Source organism: Zootermopsis nevadensis, unplaced genomic scaffold (genome assembly GCF_977971745.1).
Source record: "Zootermopsis nevadensis isolate Lab colony 2312 unplaced genomic scaffold, Znev_1.0 Znev_ptg000012l, whole genome shotgun sequence".
In the NCBI taxonomy this organism is placed as follows: domain Eukaryota; kingdom Metazoa; phylum Arthropoda; class Insecta; order Blattodea; family Termopsidae; genus Zootermopsis; species Zootermopsis nevadensis.
In genome coordinates, this window is record NW_028259144.1 from 1726649 (window position 1) to 1747700 (window position 21052).

The 21052-nt window shown below is 41.8% G+C and overlaps 2 protein-coding genes across 7 annotated transcripts in view; one reads left to right on the top strand and one right to left on the bottom strand.

The window, feature by feature from the left end:
• Positions 1 to 19861, bottom strand: part of LOC110833352 (uncharacterized) — a 29411-nt gene extending 9550 nt beyond the window's left edge. The window contains exons 1-2 of one of the 2 annotated variants that reach the window (XM_022071321.2): positions 19516 to 19861; positions 3416 to 3810 (exon numbers count right to left, since the gene is read on the bottom strand). In XM_022071321.2, coding sequence (XP_021927013.2) covers positions 3416 to 3810; positions 19516 to 19684 — 564 coding nt within the window. In that variant the 5' untranslated portion in view covers positions 19685 to 19861. Of the gene's footprint in view, positions 1 to 3411; positions 3811 to 19515 lie in introns of both variants that reach the window. The other variant, XM_022071322.2, reaches the window with a different exon arrangement.
• Positions 1 to 21052, top strand: part of LOC110840254 (putative E3 ubiquitin-protein ligase sinah) — a 516698-nt gene that overhangs the window by 293227 nt on the left and 202419 nt on the right. For all 5 annotated transcript variants that reach the window (XM_087348270.1, XM_087348269.1, XM_087348272.1 and 2 more), the window contains one exon: positions 4978 to 5027. In XM_087348270.1, coding sequence (XP_087204396.1) covers positions 4978 to 5027 — 50 coding nt within the window. The remainder of the gene's footprint in view (positions 1 to 4977; positions 5028 to 21052) is intronic.

The following is a 21052-nucleotide window of genomic DNA, read 5'->3' on the forward strand; positions in this document are numbered from 1 at the left end:
TGACCTCTGAAACGTTGGTTAACATCGACCAGACTACACAGCACAACAACCCAGAAGACGGAAATCTTCATACTCACCGCTGTGAGAACCTCAAGTCTTACATAATTATTTATTCTTTACAGGATGAATAACTAAGTGCCTTCCTCAAGGGGACTGCGATATGATGTTACTTAACGCTGTAAAGCAACCCACTTCATTTAGAAATCATTACTATTTGTGCCAGCATCCATTAATCTCTGTGAATTGAGGAACTTAACGAGTTCGTCCAGCGGAACGCCTGTTGATTATACAACCCGTAGAACAGGCGCGGGGCAGTAGAAAAGACGAGTCTATTTATTACTAAGAAATTAAAAAAATGATACAATCCGGGGGAAATATAGGAAAGTGAAACTGATAAAACAGTGACAGACAGCGAATAAAGACTCGAAAGAAGAGAGAAAGCGAGAGGAAAATAATTTGTGGAATTGTCCCATTTCATTATGTCGAAAATCCTCTTACCAGAATGCTTGAAGGGTGTGTGTAGCAAAAAAACGAAGGGATGGATGGGGAAGTTGTAGGCCGGGGCGAAGAAGCGAAGAAAATGACAGGGGCGGAACAGTGGAAGTTGTAAAAGAAAAGAATATTCTTAATATAGGAAGAGGAGTGATGAGAGGGTTTTTTTTTCTTTCAAAAGTATGAATTCGAGATTCTGAATCCTGCCGCAATTTTACAGGCCCGTGGAAAGGGGGGTGGGGGATTTCAAAAGAAAAAGATATTGTTCTCAAAGATACTAGGTAGGTTGGTAACAATAGACATCACAAGACATGGAGAAGTGATCGTATGGATAAAAATGAGAGGCGCAAGGCAGAGTCCTCTTTATCATGGTGGAGACACTAAACAAATAAGAGACTGTCGTCAGGCGCATGATTGGGGTTTAATTCCTCTGAGGGACTCTGTTATAACCCTGCAGTTTCCTTCTTATCTCGATATACGTGTAGCTTTTGATTAATGCGTTTCGCAGAGAACGTATTCCTCGTGGAAAATCCAAAAATCAGATCCTGGCTAGAGATAAAAAAGAAAAGAAAAAGAAACTCGCTTATGCAATAGATGATGACAGTTTTCTATTCGTAACTAAAGAAGAGAAAATAGAAGAAACAACGACGCAGCGTCGTCCCTGGGGAGCCATAAACAACAATAAACGTAGGCAACAGTTGACAATCGCTTTGCACGATCTACAAGGAAGTTATGGACGCACTGCAAATGAGGACAAAAATGAAATAGGTGCGCGCGTGGATGTTGTTCTGTTTTTGACGTAAATACGTCTTTACGGAAGGGTCAGCGTTAGTTACTAAGATGTGTAAGATCCAGCGCCGAGTCACCTTTAAATGTTCATTCTTCAGGAATGGTAAGAGTAAGGGTAATGTAACCTATACGTAGAATGATCAGTAAAGAAGGATCTTTAAGAATCCGTAATGTATTTTATTGTAATTATAATTGTATATACGTTTATTGTAATTTTAATGAACCAATGTGTACAATTTTCAATGCATCACGAGAAAAATTCTCAACGCTAGGTCATAAACCTAACCTCAGTCGTTCAGTCTTGGGATCTGTCGTGGCTGGTGACATGCATTTAAGGGGTTACCTTTGTCATGAGCGAAATAAAACCCGCGTTTCGTTTTTCAGAAGTGCAAAAAAAAAGAACATGGCTGGTCTGCTGGTAATAGCTCCGTGTAATCTAGTACAAGTTTACCAACGTTTCACACCATCAATATAATCGTCCTGATGATGGAGGCAGCAAGGACCTGTGAAACGTTGGTAAACTTGTACTAGATTACACGGAGCTATTACCAGCAGAACAACCACGTTCGTCCTCACCGCCGTGAGAACTTCAAATCCTACTGAGTACAAACAAGTTTTCTATATCAAGTCTCCAATGGCGCCTGACGTATAGTCAACTAATACTACACGCATGTTCGGTGGAGTTGCCTGTGTAAGAATAAAGTAATTAAATCTGATAGAACGGTCATATCTTTAACGAGGTAGCTAATTAGTATTTTTTGAACACTACAGTGTAATACGTACGGCGTCTAGGGCACATTAATTAAATTTATTCCATCTGCTGTACCAATTACGGTTAACTGAAGTGTGTAATTCATACGGCGAAAAACTGGAATAAGAGCCACAGGGGAGAAACGTTAATTTTCCAAGGTTTAAGTGGAGTGTCAGTCTATGTCATATCATGTGACATGCATGTCAACCCCCCCCTCACCCGACCCACCCATCGCAATAAGTATTGTCGCGTGTAGCATCCAACAAACCTGACCCACAAAAGTGCTGCCATCTGTGTGAATAAACTGTAACTCTCCTTGGACTGTTACTCTCATTAAGTAATACTCAACCCTCCCCCACCCTCCACCCCCCCAAAGGAGGTCGCACCCCCCCCCCTAAAACCGATGACACGAGAGAACAGAGAAAAATTAATGAATTGTACGAATGTAGTTTCGTTCCCCTACCGTCAGGGGGACAATAAGTCAATTGACTGTGATGGCGATTCGATCAGATTCCACCAATCGGTCTCCAGAAGCTATGAGGAAGGAGAGAGGAATTGAATTGGGTCCGGTCCGGAAGACATGTGGCAAATATAATCAGCGGTAATAAAATCATACACTGGAAAGCAAAAGACAATGCAAGCGAATGGGAACAGTAGGATGCATGTTATTATCGGAATATTGTAGCATTTCATGGGAGGACAGTTAATATCACCACGTGGGAATTACGTGGAACTAAGTGATGACAGCGACGGTGATATTACTCTCGTCAAACAAAATAGTGAGGTTAGGTTAGTCCACACACCTTTCCGTAAACGAGAAGAAGAATATATTTAGGTAACCATGGAAACAGATTGTGTTCTTCCTTAAATTGTTATATGTTGTTCGCAGTGGCTGGGGACCTGCCTAGTTGAATGTGAAAGTACCAAGGCGGATATAAAACTCAGATTATAACATATTTCATATAGAATTTCACGAAAATCGGTTTTCCTGTGGAAATGGGGGAAATTAACGAATGGTGAGATTTCAAATTCTCGCGGTGACGAGGTTCAAGACGATGACTGTCTTGTGGGATGCTGCGATCTATGGTCTGTACAAACTGACCGACGTTTTGCAGGTGCTTACAGCCTTCCATCAACAAGGTGATGAGTTAAAATCGCCTTGATGGCTTAGGCAGTGAACACCTCTGAAACGTCTGTTAATCCATGTGAGACAACGACCGATATCCTTGGCTTGGTAACTGGAGTGACAGTGGATGATGACAAGGAATTACAGGACGGCCGAGGGGAGGGGGTGTTGCAGAAATGAAGAAATATGCAGAAACAATTCATTGCCTGTTTTGTGGTACTTGTGTGGTGATACACAGGGTGATGCCACTCACCCACCTCAAGGCGTGAAGAAGTGCAGAACTCGTCGGCAATCTTCCTCAGGTCCTTGCCGACCTCCTTCCAGTTCTCGGTCGTCCGGTCGTCGTTGGGGACGCCTTGTTTCTTTTCATTGCAGCAGCAGCTGCTGGTGCGGCGTCTCGGGCGTCGTGGCGGACGGCGAGGACGTGGCCTGACGCCACCTTCAGGTGTGCCTCGTCTGGGAGGGGGAACGGGGGCATCTGATGGTGCTGCCGCTCTGATGTCGGTGATTGGAACTATGTCTGGAAGTGCAGGTATGCGTCGCATGGCGTCATTGCCAATGCCCTGCTCCTGGTTTCCATTAACAGATGGATCTGATCGCCCTGCCTCGTTGCCACCTCCACCACCGCCGTCTCTTGTTTGCGTATCTCTGTCTGCAAAATTAGAAAATTTTATTTATTAAGTGACACTGTAAATATATGAAGCAGTTGTTGCTGTTTCACCTATAATTACAAATAAAATTAGTTGAAATAATTTTATAGCGTCACTAGACATGACCTGAAAACAACTTACCCTTTAATTACTCTGTTGTATATCTAGCCTGCACGATAATACGTAGTCGGATTTATAATTCCTCTGGGTTGTACAAGGATTCCGCGTTGCGCTGTGGTTAGCTTCGCTAAATCCTCGTCAGAGGAGTTTAACGTGTCCACCGTTTTGTTTTAGAAGACAACAAAATGGCTGGAATATCCTGTTCTCAGGAACTGTCCTCGATAGACTTGCTGGATAGATTACTTCCTTGTGTAGATCGTGTATAATACGATTCCAACGATTTAAAACGTTGTGATGTTTGCAGAAAACCATCACAAGAAGTAACAGCCAATAAGGACGTATGAAAAAACTTCGTATAGATAATATGTAAAAGAATTCCGCCTTAACCTTTGAATATATGAGAACAAAATTACTCAAGAATCTAATCCACGGATCGCTGATTTATTATTGTTATATTTTTAACACTAATTTTTTTTAAAAAATTCTTTAATGTTGGTTCTGACATGTAAACCTACCTGAAACATTCAAACAACCGCCACTGTTCTTCTTCTATGAAGGAAAGTGACACGAAGCAGGTTCAGGGACATAACATGTACGCTGTATCCTTCCGCAACACAATTAGCAGGCCAGGAATGAACAAAACTCAAATAAATAAATTTAGTTATTTTATGATATGATAATGTTGCGTCATATTGTGTTGAATATATACTTGTTTAATTTTTTATCAGTCTAATCACAATAAAATATTATTATTAAATATTAAAATATTATTACAATTAACATTTAAATATTTAAAAATATATTAAAATGATTCTCTCTATCGAAATGTTCGATTTACATTAGAGCATCATCTTTTACACTACATGTTTCAGTTCTAAATGAACCATCTTCAGGTGTATAATCCATATAAACTCAAATGTAATATCTTAAGTGCAATCCTTCGTGTTATTTTAGTTGTATTTGTAGGTGATAAAAAGAAATTGAAATGTTTTTGATTATGCAACTGATCATTGCATGTCTTTATACGTGACTTTTGTTTCATTTTTCAGACTGCAGCACAAGAAATCCGCCATTTCAGAATAATGAAGACACCAAATGAGTAAGTTTCATGTGTTATCTGTTTTTATTACAGTACAGTAGTACTCAACAGTATACGGGACAAAACCGTGCGTTTCACTAGCTTGCCGGAAAAATGAAAACAGAAGTATGTACTAAAGACATTACCAAATTTAGGAACTGAGACAGCGAATTAAAAAGTACTGCCTTTGGGAAAAAATTGTTTATAGCGTCGACAGTGTTTGCTGCCAACCTACTATACCTCGCAACCCCTCTCACCCCCTTGCCTATTTTAACAGTCGCGAAACGCTGACATTCGTCCCGACTATGTGTACGAATTTCACTCCACGTCACGAAATAACAAACACAAAAATCATCTGAGTCTGTGTCCGCGTGGCGACAAGAAAAACAATTCACAGCCAAATAAGTAGCAGCTAATACACGTAATCGTTGGTGTCAAAGATGGAAACAAATACGCTGTTATTAGACACACATTTTAAAGTTTGAAGTTTTCCAAATATTGACCTTTAAGTCTGGATAAATATTATATGGATGGCCTCCCCTCTGGTGACAAGATAGACAGACTAACAGACAATAGACGACGTTGTAAACACACGTAAGATACACGACTGTCCACTGTTAGACTGTTGGTGTAACAGCGGCATATGTCGTTAGCAGGTCTTCAGAAAATAACCGGGACTACACAAAATGTTTTTTTTTTTGGCACATTGTAGACTTTTTGGCGTCCGTGGATGAGCCGGGAAAAAAAAGAAAAGAAAATCACTACGTACAGTTCCGAACGCCATTTTAATCCCGAAGAATTCGGTGCATGAATCACGATGTTCAAAATTTTTAATCGCTAAATAGTCCACAGTCAAAACTGATATTTTAAAAAGAATTTCACTGCGATTCACGAAACTAATGAAGGTGTGGTAAGGTAGTTTGCATTTGAGTCTACAATTTCTTAAATTTTGGTGAGATTACTACAAAACAAACACGCGTGAAATATGACCTCATACGTTGAAAATAGAACATAATTGTCTTGGCAGATTTCCCAACAAAATATAGGCCAACTAAAGCCTACAAGGCCATTTCCTCGAGGCCTGACAAAATTTTATCACTTGCGTGTGGCAAAGATAACAGTTTACGTACTAAGAAGATAATATTGACTTTATCCTGTAAATGAAACAGATTAAGAATACAGAGAGACTTGTCCGGTGCAAACAAGTTTATTTCTCTATCTGTTACTGAAGATACGCACACCTCATTCTTATCAATTCGTTGTTCGGTTGTCAAGGAATGTAGAATCAAGGTTTAGGAAATGAGTGAGGGATTAGAACATGTAGAAACTCCCTTTTCCGTTGGAACGCGTTGAAATTTCACAGAAGACGTAATATCTGCGATAATAGAAAACTTGTAAGCAAGGTCATATGCCCTAGTGTCATGAGATTCCTGATTGAGACACTTCAACGTTTCGAGCTCTTTATATAGAATATTTAGGTCATCGAATCGGAAGCGTATTTAAGTCATATATAATTCCATCCCACCTTAAAAAAAAAACACAACACCACGAAGATTACACACTACGAAGGTCTGCTGGTTAATGCTCTTTAGGGAAATAATTGCAGTTTACACCGAGAATCTTATCGAAACCCACGAATCGAGCAGTCGGAATGACGAGAAGGCGATGATAACATTAATTCGATTTTTGTAAAAGATGTGACGTAACTCTTTATATTTATAACTTCAACCACTGCGGATTGTATAATAATGAGTTCTGTGCATTTTGGTGCAGGAAACACGAAGCCAATATGGAGTTTATTCCGCGTGTTTCCATCGTCCTATTGAAAGAGATTAAAATTTTGTAAAAATAATAATAGGTTACAGTCCAATAAAAGAGGACTTTAATATTGTTTCTCGTATGCGTGCTTCAAGGCCCACCAGTCTCCACCTCCTTCGTTTAATGGCAGAGCAGAAGAGTAGAAATTATGGTGTTATTTTCCATCTCTTTGGTCCAGGATCGGATTCCATAAACCAATAGACACAGCAGCTATCGTAGCTTTAAATCTTAACCGGCGATCTGTATGTCAAATTCACAGCACTTAAGCAGCCAGTGTTAGACCTTATTGGATATAGCGTTTTTCTATCCGGGACCTGACAGGCCATATATACTTATAACAAATGCAGTCTTTCTAAGAAAACAGGGGACCCACTCACATAATCTCATATACCCTATCCCAGTCTATTTTTAAACTTCAGTGTAAGGGGAGAGAAAAGAACACAAGAGTCCTCTTTTATCCTCGCTGTTAACAAAATCCAAACAAAACCTTTCGCAAAGAGCTCCCATTTCTTTGACCTCTAAGTGACCCAAAAATCCACCTGCGTGCAAGGTGCCTGTAAAAACAGTTCCTCCCTCTTTGAAACCATTTTTTCTCCCTTGGGGCTTAAGGGAGATTTCACAAGTGAGATGCTATTTATACCTGGCTTACCATCCCTCGTGAAATCGGGTCCAGAGGTGGATGGATCCACACCTGTCTCTCTGTAGACAGACTGAAGACGGGGGGGGGGCCTTTCCTCCACCCCAACATGTCTTTCCCGTGATGCTCTTTTAAAGGGATGTCCAAAACTTTTATGAATAGATGAGAAGCTAACTCGCTCTGAACAAACTCGGTTTGTTGCAGATATTAGTTTTTTACACTGCAACCACGAAAAATTATTCCTAGACTATATCCGAAGATGATCCCATGAAATGTAATTCTTTTAGTAACAATAATTGTTAATATTTGCTTATCGTTGGTGGGCCTGAGAATGGACACCCCTGTTCAAGGTGACCAGATGCCAGTGCACGTTTGAACAGGTTGACTGAGATGGGGCACAAAGAGAGATGATGTCTGTGGACCCATAAACCTCTGTCACGGCAAACCAAACACTGGAGATAGGTTATAGATGCAAATCCTGTCACTTGGAAAGTGTGAAGGGCAAAGTTGATTAGCGCCCTCTCGGTTTTCGAACCGCTAACTTGATTCTGTTTGAGCTTAGGAATGTCAGTTCTCTTGTGTTTCGATCTTTTATCTGCCTTCCTCTTTATGTTTGTTATCGTGAAGTGTCCGTCTTAACCTTTGAAACAATTAACCTTTGAAACAAATTGGACGGATTTTCATGAAACTTGATCTGATCATGTCATTGATCCCCCCCCCCCCCTCCCCGATCATCGCATCTTTCGATTCCCTGACGAAAAATCTCCTCCTCGGTTCGTAAATTATCTTCGAAACGTGTTGTCTGAAGGTATCAAAATCACTGGGCATCGACGCCATTTTGATCTGCGACCGAGAGCTAATATTAACTAACAAAACCCGCATGTATCCAATGCAACGCTACATGCATCCTTGGGTCATCATCTGTGGCCATGAACATCCGCGCGCAACAGCGGTTTAAGTAGCAGATATTCCTTCCGGGTATAAAGGAAATGAAAAATCTGGCCTTGAGACCGCTTAAATGTCACGTTATACCTTCAGTTAAGCGAGAGGAAGTGTATTCGAGGCCCTCTTACCGAAACGTCGTCAGAATGTTACAGGCAGTCGCTGTCATTGGCACGTGTTACGCCATCATGATTCTCCGTTTTTTCCTTCAGAATATTATATATTTCTGCTCGTTTAAATACGTGTAGCTTGTAGTGTTTCTATGAAAGTTTGTTTCGAAAGTTATAATTTTTATTTATTTATTATGTCAGTCTAGGAATTAAAGCGAGAAGCCGAGAATAGGGACAACTGGAGAGCTCTTTTTGGGCAGAGCAATGGACCTGTCGTAAGACAGAACACTTAATAATAATAATAATGTCAGTCTATGACGTATATTTTCCCGGCTAATCTTCTCAAAACGTGCTGAAAACAATCCTTGCTTCCATAGGTAGTTAACTATATTTCTGGTAAATATTTAATATCATACAATGGATTGATTTTCTGATCATAGATGGCACACGTTTCTCGTAATCTTTTTTTTTTTGTGTACTCCTAATAACGAAATTTTAAAATAACTTGCGATGTGTGCGTAGAAAGAGGAAAACGCCAACTCCATAAGCTTTTCTTGGCCATGGTTCAGCGAGAAAGGGACTCGAAACATGTCTCATAGCACGGTCTTGTCCTCGGCGTAGTGGAGTACACATGACTCAGCTGTGTTGTTACTACTCACAGCTGCTGGCAGAGAAGAGGGAGAAGGAAGATGTAGTAAGGCAAGAGAGACAGAGTAGGACAGAGAGGACTATAACTGCATACGATGCACAAGTTGCAACCCCCCCCCTCCTCCTCCTCCCAACCAATGAACAAGAAAAATGTACTTCAGCAAGGTCGATGCAACCAGCAACTTTCGTTAGCGTATTTTCAAGGATTCGCTGTCCAGTATATACCAATAAGAGAAAAGTTCGTCATGAAATTATCGCCGTTTCTGTAAGCGCGATCCGTCTTGGATGGCTCAAACAATAAGGATCGCTGCTTCGACTCTTCTTTGGTGGTGCTCAGCAATGCTTTGTCCTTTAGAAGGTGGAGAGACCTGACTGCCGGTCCATCCACCTCGAGTTTGAGTAAGATCTAAAGACAACGAACGAACGCTATCGTTCTTGAGAAGTTTGTAGTCGCTCACCTCGCCAGGATATTCTCCATCACACCACTGGCCCCTATCCTGAGTCTAAACTGTCCCATCCGGTTTCTTAATCTCCTTTTTAATATTATCCTCATGTCCACAACCAGGTCTTACGAGCGGTATCCTCCCTTGAGACTTTCGAACCAGAATTTCGTACGCATTTCTCATCTCCCCCAACACGTGCTACAGGCCTCACCCATCTCCTCATCTTAAATTCATCATCCAAATAATATTTCGTGAAGATGCTCCTTATTACGTAGTCTTCTCCATTCCTCTGTTACTTCGCCCCCTTCCTAGAACTTTGTTCTTAAACACTCTCAATATGCAAAGATGACTGTCATTTGGAATGTTGCGCCGTGTAGTCTGGTAGATACAGACCGACGTTTCGGAGGTGCTTACTGCCATCTGGTATTTTTAAGGGCTTTCTACATGTGGTCCGTACTTTGCCCACCCCTGGACTACATAAACAACGTAAGATGACAGAGCCTAGTGTGTAATACCCTGCCCAAGAACTGTGTTTAAAGAATGGTTGCTATTGTATTCGAAAAAAGAAGGTGACCAAGAACTGTAATCATAAACGCAGTGAAATGGTTTCATCTGTTTCTGACACTACGCCGCTGAGAATGTACCTTACCTTGAATTTAACTCAAATTATAGTTATAAGGTTAGTTAGCAAGGAGTAAGAGAAATGTGTAATTATTGCATGTAGAGTACAAAGAAAACGTAAACAGTGACACACACCGCAGAAAGGAAAGTCTTATTTATTTATTTATAAACAAAACAGACCGTACAAACAGTTGCGCAAGGCGGGAAACAAAAGACAAGCGGTAAGTGGCTTTCGTAACGAAGTATTATTGAACGTTTATGGGAGAAATACAAGAGTTCGCTATTAAGTTTGCCGTGAAATTTAATTGCATGAGAGAATGCGGTAATTAAACTGAACATTCGCAAGCGTGTTTTGTTGTCTTCATCAGTAAAGCACCTTGTTGGGAGCAGAGCTAATATAAAACCTGCGACCGACAGAAACAAGCAACTTCAACAGTTGTCATTTAACCAGAACAAAAAAAATCTAACAACGTAAAACTTTTCCCTGAATGTTACAAAGCAATGGCGGCTGCAAATACCTCTGAAACGTCGGTCAACTTCTAAAGGACTGAGTAACGAATCGGCTTACATTCAGGGGAATAAAATCTAAATTATTTTGCTGTTCTAATGGGTTGCAAAAACCCAAAATATCAGCACCACCTTCACCGCGAATCCGAAATCCCACATACCGTCGGTTCGTCACACGATGTAATGAATTGAAATTATTTCTTTCAGAACATTCTCGTGTAATAGAAAAAGGCGTTGTGACATGCATCCACCCCTGAATTACTTAACGACCATTTCCAAATGCAGAAATATTTTCAGCGTTTCTTAAAATAATATTGGAGAAACATTTATCCCGTTTGCCCCCAAAGTGTCCACTAGCCGCGGTTTTGATAATCGCTGGTGTGACCTCTCCTCCCAGAACCGCCACTGATGGGATTAATTGCAGGCACAGTTGGCCTCGAACAAGTTGAAATTAATGCAACTGGGACCTTGGTGCAGAACAGAAAGGGCATTACGTAAACACGGCCTTACGAGCTCTCATCTCACAATTGGTCCAGACTGGCGCAATCTGATTCAGCATTTGTTATTCCGCATTACGCACTCTGATGTGTTTTTGTTTTTGTCATATAAACGTAATTGGAACAAAGGGGATGCTGCACCGTGAAGTCCGGTATAAGTTTACTTTCGTTTCGGAGGTGCTTTCTGTCTCCATCATCAGGACGATCGGTAAACTTCTACCGGGACTACACGACTCTGTAACCTAAAAGAATAGGCGGTCTGTAAACTGGAGTAGCGGGTTCGAATCCCTGTGAAGGTGAGATGTTGGGCTTCAGATGTTGCAAAGTTCATGTACGGAACAGTACCGTGTCTCAAGACAAGTGTTCACGAAATACGAAGAGGGAATTAAGACGGGCAGATGGCAAAAGCAGGTACGTGCATTGTGGAACAGATGGTGTATGCGGAAATGCACTCCGGTGACGTAAGGTTGCGAGATGCAGTTCCTACGCAATGCCGACACCTGTCGTTCCGGAACTTAGGGCAACCTTCAGACCGTTCGTGACTCCGTTGCATAACAGCCTTATCACGTCTTCATGCAGTCGTTACGTCATTTTTTTTTAAAAAAAACTAAAGTTTGTAGGGAGAAAACTTATCCATGTAAGTCAATATATCTCAAGAGAATGTGAATCGACATGTTTCTGATTCACACGTCGTCTTCAAAACGCATTTGGTAAAATGGTGACCCCTGTCGGGAAATTTCCGAATTTTTCATGTAGGACTGTGAGTTAGTCTTTGAAGTGGTCCTTTAAATCGCATAATCTCAGTCTTTTAAAGGAATATCTTCGTAAGTAAACCTTAACTGTGAACCGAATTAATAGAATTCTTTCGGGCTATCAGCAGTGTGAAATGGTTAAAAGAACTAGGGACCATCTCTGTCCCCATCATCAGGGCGTCAGATGACATAGTTGAATGGTCTCGGCCGCTTTACCATCGCGTAAATATCTGTCAGTACCCATTGTGTACGAGATAGGGCGGATTCCAGATCCGGTCTGGACGTGGTGTGACCTGGAACCGAACCCTGTCCGTTCGGCCAACGCGCCCGGCTGTAAACACGACTGTTTAAAATTCAATGTACACGTGTACCTTCGTTGACACGCGAGGGTCTCTAGTCAGCCAAGAAGCTGAATTGCTATTCAACGCCTTGTCCCTGCGCGCCTTGATAGTACGGTGTTTTGTGCAGTGCGCTCCCACGCCACCAGTTGGCGTGTCTGTACACGCCTGTCGCCACGATTGGGGATGCTGTGCACGCAGACTCCGGAAGACAGACGCCGCTAGTATCCCTCTTATCTTCCAGCCTAACACTCTCAAACATGTTTCAACATGCCTCGAAGATTATCCACACAAACGGCATTGACCATCATCGGCCATGAACTCGGTTCCTCTTTGAAAGGGGTGGGAGAAACAAAGATGGATATCGCGTAGTCGACTTAAGCGGAGGGGAACGTCGCTGGCAACCGGTCACACCACAGCCCGCGGAACAAGCGATCAGCTGGTGGATGTGTGAGGGGAGATTAGGAGAAGTTCCTGCCGGGAAGTAGAGCGGTGGTTGCCGGGGAAATGTTTTGCCGGAGGACGGTCAGAAGGGGGAAAGAGACGAGCTTGCCGGTGGAGTGGCGCCAGACCGACTGGAGACCGAACTTCGAGTATCCCTGTCTGCGTATTCAACTTAATTGCGGTCCGATGGTCCCTCATAGGTGGTTACAGTCATTTGAGGACCTCAATTAAAAAAAAAGACACTAATGCTTTGTTGCTTTTGTTTTCAAAGTGGGCTGAAGAGTTTCTTCAAACTGTTTGCTTACGCAAGCCAAGACAAGAACCTGTTTAAACCTGAGTGATGGCCCCCGCTGCCCCCCCCCCCCCTCCAACCGCGGAAAACAAATGAGAAATAACTCGGCAGCATCAGGAAAATACGTCGAACGTCGAATGTGTTTCTCTGATTGAACTGCGTTTCCAATTCCAAGGGAATCAAATTCCATCTTACGGATGGAGTCCGGTTTCTTCCGTGCCTGCGTGTTATTGATGGATTCTTGGGTTATTTAACGACGCTTTTTAAGTACAGAGGTCACATGGCTTCGAATACGACGGGAATATCTTGGATATGGGTTAAGCAAAGATTTGGAAGGAGGTGTTCGTTCGAAGGTTGGCATTGGCCATTGGCAAGGGACAGATTACGGCTATAGAAAATCGAAAAGCCATTATTCATTTTCCTCAGGTGGTTTAAGAAGCGATTCAAAAGGTATTCTGTAGCCACTAAGTGATTTTAAAGATGCAATTAGAATACGACACGTGGTTTGCCTACCGCAAACAACAGACTGTCGAACTCTAGACAGAGACGGAGATAAATGCGATTAGTCATAGCATAAACTCGTCTGTGCATCGAGAGATGGCAGCACCTGGCTATGTTGCTCTCGACAACCAGGAAAAGGTCATGGAAGGACGAGTATCATCTGATACTGACGATTATGACGAGGCCGGGGGTATTCCCTAAGCAATTGAAGAGCATATACGCGTTCTTAACGTTAAAGGTGTTAGTACGCACGTAAGCACTGAAATGATACAGAACTTGGAGGTGAGTGTAATTTCAGCTGCGCGTTCCAAATTATAATAGAGCGACTTCTGGACAAAATGACGAAGAATTACGAGAATTGACGAACAAAGGGAATTATCCATGTCTGTACACCGCTTTCCAAATCGTCTTATGTTTCCATGAACCGGAGGCCAGATGCCCTGTGTGGGACATTTTTTGTAACACTGTGATTAGTAACTTCGAAGAATTAGTCCCCGCTAACCCAGCCTCCAAGTTGTCCGCGGCGGACTTCTCAGCAAATTCTAATCCATCCTGCAACCAGAGGTCGCACCACGCCATGGTACAAAGGGACTCACTTATCATTGTGGAAGCAGATAGTAAACATTTTAGTTACCTGTTCTACTTTTTCATCATAATCTCTTTCTAATTCTGTTCGTTTATATTTTCGTGTCACATTGAAACCCCCGGATGCCCTGTCAAGACCTCTGCATCCTTACAGCAAATATAAATTTAGGTCATCAAAGTACTTCAGTAGGAATGTTGTCCTGTATAAATCGTTTGCTATCCTACGGTGGCGTTGTTGTTAAAGATAAGCTTTGCCCTGATATGTCACCTACATGAAAATTACCGAACGAAAACATGAAATCGGAGACAGCATATCCTAGCACAAACCTGGACCGGAGCGGTTTAGGATAACACTGCATCTTGGTTTCGAAATGCGAGGAAATAACATTGCAGCGAGGCGCCTAGAGGTTGATGACCGGTGTTACATGAGTAAGTGGCAATCGCTGGACCTCGACTACGTCATTGTATCTCCACGTGTCCCAGACTTTTGCATCAGCTCTGAGCTAATATTAAGCGAACTGCAAAATAAACTGCAGCGAACTTTTATTATTTATTTTATTATTTAGTGTTCTGTCTGACGACAGGTCCATATGAACAGGATCCTTCCATCCTTTTCTCGGACTGGGACCTGTTCATATACGTTCTTGGCAGATGATCCAGAAGTGGTTTGCCATTGCCTTCTTCTGTGTGTGTGAATGGAGTAATTGTTGGGATGCCACGGAGGAAAACTCCGTGTTGCCTAGACCACGGCCTTGCCCAACACAAGTTATAAATTTGAGCACCACCGGGAATTGAACCCGGGACCCCAGGCTTACAAGGCTAGTGTTCTGACCGCTAGACAACCTTTGAAATAATGAACAGCGAATTTTGTGGTTTTGTTCTGGACTGGCTGCCGGAAGATGGACACAAACTTATCGCAATTGTAATATACTGTCGTCAGAAGCTTTCAGATTGATTTTTAGCTTTCGATAAGAACATTATCAGGTTGTTTGTAGTTCAGTCCCCTTTGTTATCCTGACACCTGATCGATAAGATGAAAAAATGATAAGCTTGCCCCGATCATTATCACATTTAACTTCCCGATGAAAGCAAAACAAGGAACTACATCGTAGCTACGTTTACGGAGGACAGTAATAATAAAATAAATTGTAAATTATCTGTCCTTTCGTTCTGAATCGTTTGCTTTAGCACTCCAACCGCTGCTAACCGCCTGATAGTTCAGTATCAAACTATGCATCTCTCTGTACTGTTAACAGAGAGATTCACTCTAAATCATATTCTACGACGTATTCCCAATTTGCGTGATAATAATTGGCACTGTACGTGTTCGGCTGTAAAAACCATCTCACGTCATTAGTCATACGAAATGCTGTTTCTGTGTTTACAATTGCAAACGTTAATTGACATTACATGTGACAAATTTAACTTTATGGGAACCTGCGCGGATGGATATAATGCACAGAGATTGGTAACTAAATTGTGTTATTATTAATATCCTACAGTAGCAACGGCCGTCAGAGTCGACCGGAATGAAACATTTCTGTGTTTGGACAGTAATACCAGTTTATTGTAGCAGAATCTTTGAAAATTCGCGTTTTCAGAGTACAATATTTTATCACATTTCTTTATAAATTAAATTAAATGCATGTTCACGGCGACAAAATCCAGATTCTCGTCCAAACGCACCCGTCTCCAGACTTCGCCAGATCCCACCATACGCGCCGTCATAGCCTCTATCGGTAATTCCTGCCACCAGAGTCGTCAGCGTCAGAACTATTTTCTTTTATATTCCGCATTGCACGTCTTGACGAGACATCGGCTTTTATATCACCAGTAGGTAGACCTTGGTGGCCGTATCATACGAACTGAAACATTTGAATAGACGAAAGTAGTCAAGACGTTTTGTCCGGAGTTCGTAGGGGTCGCAGTTACTGGCGATGATGAAACAGATGATGAACGCTATCATAACGGTACTGGCGACTCTGTTCCGAAATCGACCTTGACAGGATCAACGGCTGTTGGAGATCTCTGGAAATCACCGTGTTCGCTCCGGGTTTCTTAAAGGTCGCGTTAAAATACGGCAAGAACCACGCGTATGTCGCAATGAATACTAAACACCTTGCTCCATGGAACAGGCGAGCAGTCATTATTCTAATCAAGAAATTTTACGCATTTTACGCGACCACCAAGGTTCATAATCGTATATCAAATCTAAAACTTCTTGACGATGGTGAAGAGTCAATTGAATAAAAATTTACTTGGATATTATCCATCGTCTAGTAATAAACGTAAAAAACGTAAAACGACGTTTCGGAGATGGGGCTCTATCTCCGAAACGTCGTTTTACGTTTTATATTTACTAGACGATGGATAATATCCAAGTAAATTTTTATTCAATTAGTTCATAATCGTGCTCAATTCTATACTGTAATCCTAAACCAGACTCTTCCATTCCAAAAATGTATATCTTATTTAATCAGGATAAATTTTAATATTATAATCCTATCTGATCTATGTGTTATCTTCCTTTTGGGGGGATTCGGAACGAAAAATTCTTAGTGAATGGAAAAATCTCTCATTTCCCTTGTTTTGGCGAAACATCGGGCAAGAAGTTCATTTGGTATTAATTTTCAGTGTGTTTGCTTTGTTCTTACTCTCAGTAAACGTGACGAAGTTTATAGTCGCCTTTCCTTTGTAATGAAAACACTGAACTCTCACAACAAACTCGTTTGTTTGTTGATAAACAAACGTACTTCATGTTTCTCAATCTGTACGCTCTGTTAAAATCCCATTGCCAGATGTCGATTTCAACAGATAACGGAGGGAACGCAGTCGGTACCTGTCCGATCCTCTGACTCACTGACAGGGCCTTCGTTAACCTCCGATGACAACGCGAAAATATATTTTAAACGCAAACTGTTTTTCCCCGTTGTGAACGTAATTTAATACCGCGTAAGATTCCGTAACCAGTTTTTACTTGCAACGATGACGTCACACAGCCTATACTGACAACTGTAACTAGACACTGATCAAGGTTTCTTGGTTCGAAAAAAAATTCCCCGTTCGTTAATCCATTCATTGTCATGTTCGCAAGATCCCTATCCCGAGCCAGATGAATCCAATCCACGTCGTCACATAATACTTCTTTAAGATACATTTAATATTATCCTCCCATCTACGTCGAGATCTTACGAATGAACTCTCTCTCTCTTCAGGCTTTCCAAATAAAATTTTGTGCTAATTTTAATAATATCTTATGGTGTTTATTACTTGTTCGTAATTTGTAGCATTACGTCTGTCGAAAGGAGGGTTCAGAAAATAATTTTTTGTATCCGAAGGACCCTAGTCGCGGGCTTTTGTGAGAACTGTAATGAATTTCAAGATCTTGTAAGGCGTAAGGAAGATGCCAAAGGAAACCTAGTTCAAGGTATTAAAAACGTGTTCCAACATACGTAATTTTACATCAGCAATTCAACTGTTTATTTCTGTTTAGTACATAAACATATCCGAAATTCGATATATACTTATGAATCAAAGGCGATCCGTTTAAAATCTTCAAACCTTGAAGTTAATAATAGAGCAAGGATAGTTGAACATCATGTTAAGCGTGTCTCTTCGACATCACTTAATTCACTTAAACAGCAATAAAGACGCGAACTGACACTCAAAACGTGAAATTATAAGTGTCTCAGAACTGTGCAGATTACTTTATTCATACATCCCTTAAATAAATTTAAAATCACTGCAAATATTCCAGGAACACAGAAAATATCGCTGTGAGAAATGAATGAATTTTGATCGCCTCGTCACTTAGCCCAAATGAAGAGTGCACAGTCATACTGACAGCCCCCCCCCCCCCAAAAAAAAAGATCTTACATCAGAGGTGAAAAAAATGTTTTTAAATAATCGTTCAGCGATATCATGTGGGCTATTTGCGGAGCGGGAAAGAGTCAGCGAAGTATCTGGCGTAACAGGCAGTGGCACACGCCCGGCCGACCGCCCGCAGGTCCACGTCGAGCTACCGGGCACACGCAAATAGTAATAAATGTCCACGAATGCGTCCTGTCCCGGAACATGCCACATTCTCCGGTCATATCAACCCATTTCGCGTTGCCAAAAGTGCGGTCTCCTCTGAAGAGGTTTCGCGGTCAAAAGCGATGCCTTCGTTTTCTAAGGTTTTAAGAAATAAAATGACGCCCCGTGTAGTGAGACCGAAGTTTCAGACTGTGCGCTTTGCAGAAAGTTATGTATGTCTGTCGTTGATGACCGAGAGTGTCAAACGTAATGTTAACTCGTCTAAAATAATCGTGTAACAACCTTAAACGTGTTTCTCGTTGTACGAGCTGTTTAGAGAATTTTCTTTTCGATTTGGCGATGAATTTCGTCAAGTCAAGGGAAACACGAACGCCTGTTAAAATTTTTCAGTGGGGAAGTTGGTCTCGTCTTTATGAGATCTGTACCTGTCTATCAAAAATTCTGAGGCATTTGCTTCAAACTTTTCTAAGACAGCGAAAATGAAGAGCCTCGAACTAAGACTCGTCTCGCAAAATTAGGATAAACGACGAGATCTTACGAGTTCTTGTTTGTGATTCGTACAATAAAATTTTGGAACCAGACAAAAACCAAACTAAGATATTCACACGATAACCCGAAATCTATGCAGTAGTTTCGGAGATATGTAGATCGAAGTTAACATGCGGACGGACACGGATTTCCTCGTCATACGTATTTAAGTCGAACAAAACACCAGAGACCATCTTCAGGACACCGAGAGTAAGCGGGAAGGCTTAGGCCGCGGTGTATCGACCTACATCGAGTGCGACCGTCCGGACGTGTTGCATCATGTACTCACATCGCGAAATGGCGAGACCTTGAGAACGGTCACTAACACCCGGTAACTCCTAAATCTTTGTTAACTGTTTTTTTTTATAAATCCACCTTCCCACATGAATTGCACAAGAATTGCAGCACGTCATAAGAGTTCAGTGACATCAGGAGAAGACGAAATGAAGATCACTTGTATATTTGTACGTAACACGTCGTTTATAGCGAAGTATTGGATTTAAAAAAAAATAATGTTAACTGTTTGCTGGCGTGAATTTCCAACTTTGACGTAGATTATCGTTGAATCACGGATAAAAATTGAAATATTTCATTCGTAAATCGTTCCTACGTCACAAGAAAATAAGCGAACTTTCACCGAACATGTTCCAACATGTAAGAAACGATTGTCAACTGTTTGCTAGGACCCTTCCTCAGTTTTGATAAAAAAAAAATCGCGGACCGTCCCAAAATGACAACAGAATTTATTCAGAAAATTAAGTATTGTTAGTTTATGAGAAAGTAATGTGGTACTGAAGTTACTGTCACTTACTTCGTGGTTCTGGGGCAGGTATCCCAGTGCGATTGTCCGCCCCTCGACTCCTTCTTCGACGGAGAATGATCTGCCGCACAATTTCGTAAAGCTGTTCCAGCAGTTGGTCCATAATCTCGTAATTGTCTGCTGTTTCCTGACGTGTAGGCAGATTAAATGGTATGGCCATGGCTGTCTGCGTTGTCAACGAAGTAATCGGTTTAGAAATTCTCTGTTGTTGATGTCAGGAAATTCGTGCACTGTTTTTCCCCCGGAGGATAACGTCACCTTACGGTGCCTATGAAATGCGACCTCTCTCCTCTGTGTCTGCTACCACATTGAGAGTCTGGCAGAAGTGTGCGTGGCTCGTGCTCGTCTCTTCCCCTCTCACCTCCCCTCTCCCGCCGAGACACACAGCTCGACAATAGATCACCACGGGCCAATAGGACGACGTCTACCGCCGAGCCTCCACCAATGAAAATTCAGACTGGGCGTTACGAGATCACGCGAGTGTACAGAACTCTGCGTAAAAGAAAGTCAGAGCGGTGCGGGGTGGGGGGTGGAGGCTTCAAAATCTTATGTTTGTAAACACAACACAGGTTACATATGTACATTAATTCGGAAATATTCGTGCGACATCGGGTGTCATCGGCTAAAAACAAAAATTTGTGACTGTGAAGACAACTGTTACGGGGGTTAGGTTAGCTGGCTGGGTGTCTCTCGTAAGGGTTGGTGCTTCATAAGGGATGAAGGTGAGATTTCAGGTTCTCATGGCTGTGAATATAATGACTCACGGAATGTTGCGCCGCGTAATATGACATAGTAACACCGAGCTTTCAAATGCACTTGATGCTTCCATCATCAGGGTGATGATTAAGTCCTGGACATCGCTAGGCCCGATTATGAAACTTCGGGCTACGGTTCGCCATTGCGGGGGGTTTTCAAGAACAGTTGCTGATAGGGACGAGCAGTGGGGAGGGAGAGGGGGTAAGGGGAAATATGGATGTGGAGGGAGACGTACGTAGATTTACTTGGTTTCGATTTGTTCCTTCGACAAGTAAAAATAGAACATTAGAACATTACCTTAATCTGTTGCATCACTCGATATTATTAACCTCCAGTGCGTTGTTGAACACTATAAATGTGTTTCTTATCCTTTCATCCTCGTTTCATCTTCTGTTCTTATGTTGTACCAAGATTTGAACTCGGGGCCAGCAAGTTCATTGGGCTGATGTCGTACGTACATCGATCTAGGTCATTGCTAATGCCTGTGCCAGTCCAGGTTCGTAGTTCGATTCCCGAACGGGTTGAACCTAGAGATGAGGGGTAAACCAGGCTTTGGCATGTAAATCTGGTTTATATAAACGAATGAGCTGTGATTAGATGGTATTTAGTACGCCTTATTTCACCAAAATTTGATTGATTTTGGCTTGTTAAATGTATTAAATTGGAATAAATTGGCCATACTCGGACGTTTGAAAGTCTCTCTTCTCGAATTTCCGTCTAGAGGAAGTGTGACATAAACGAAGATTTCGCAATTGTTTAAGTTATTACGCAA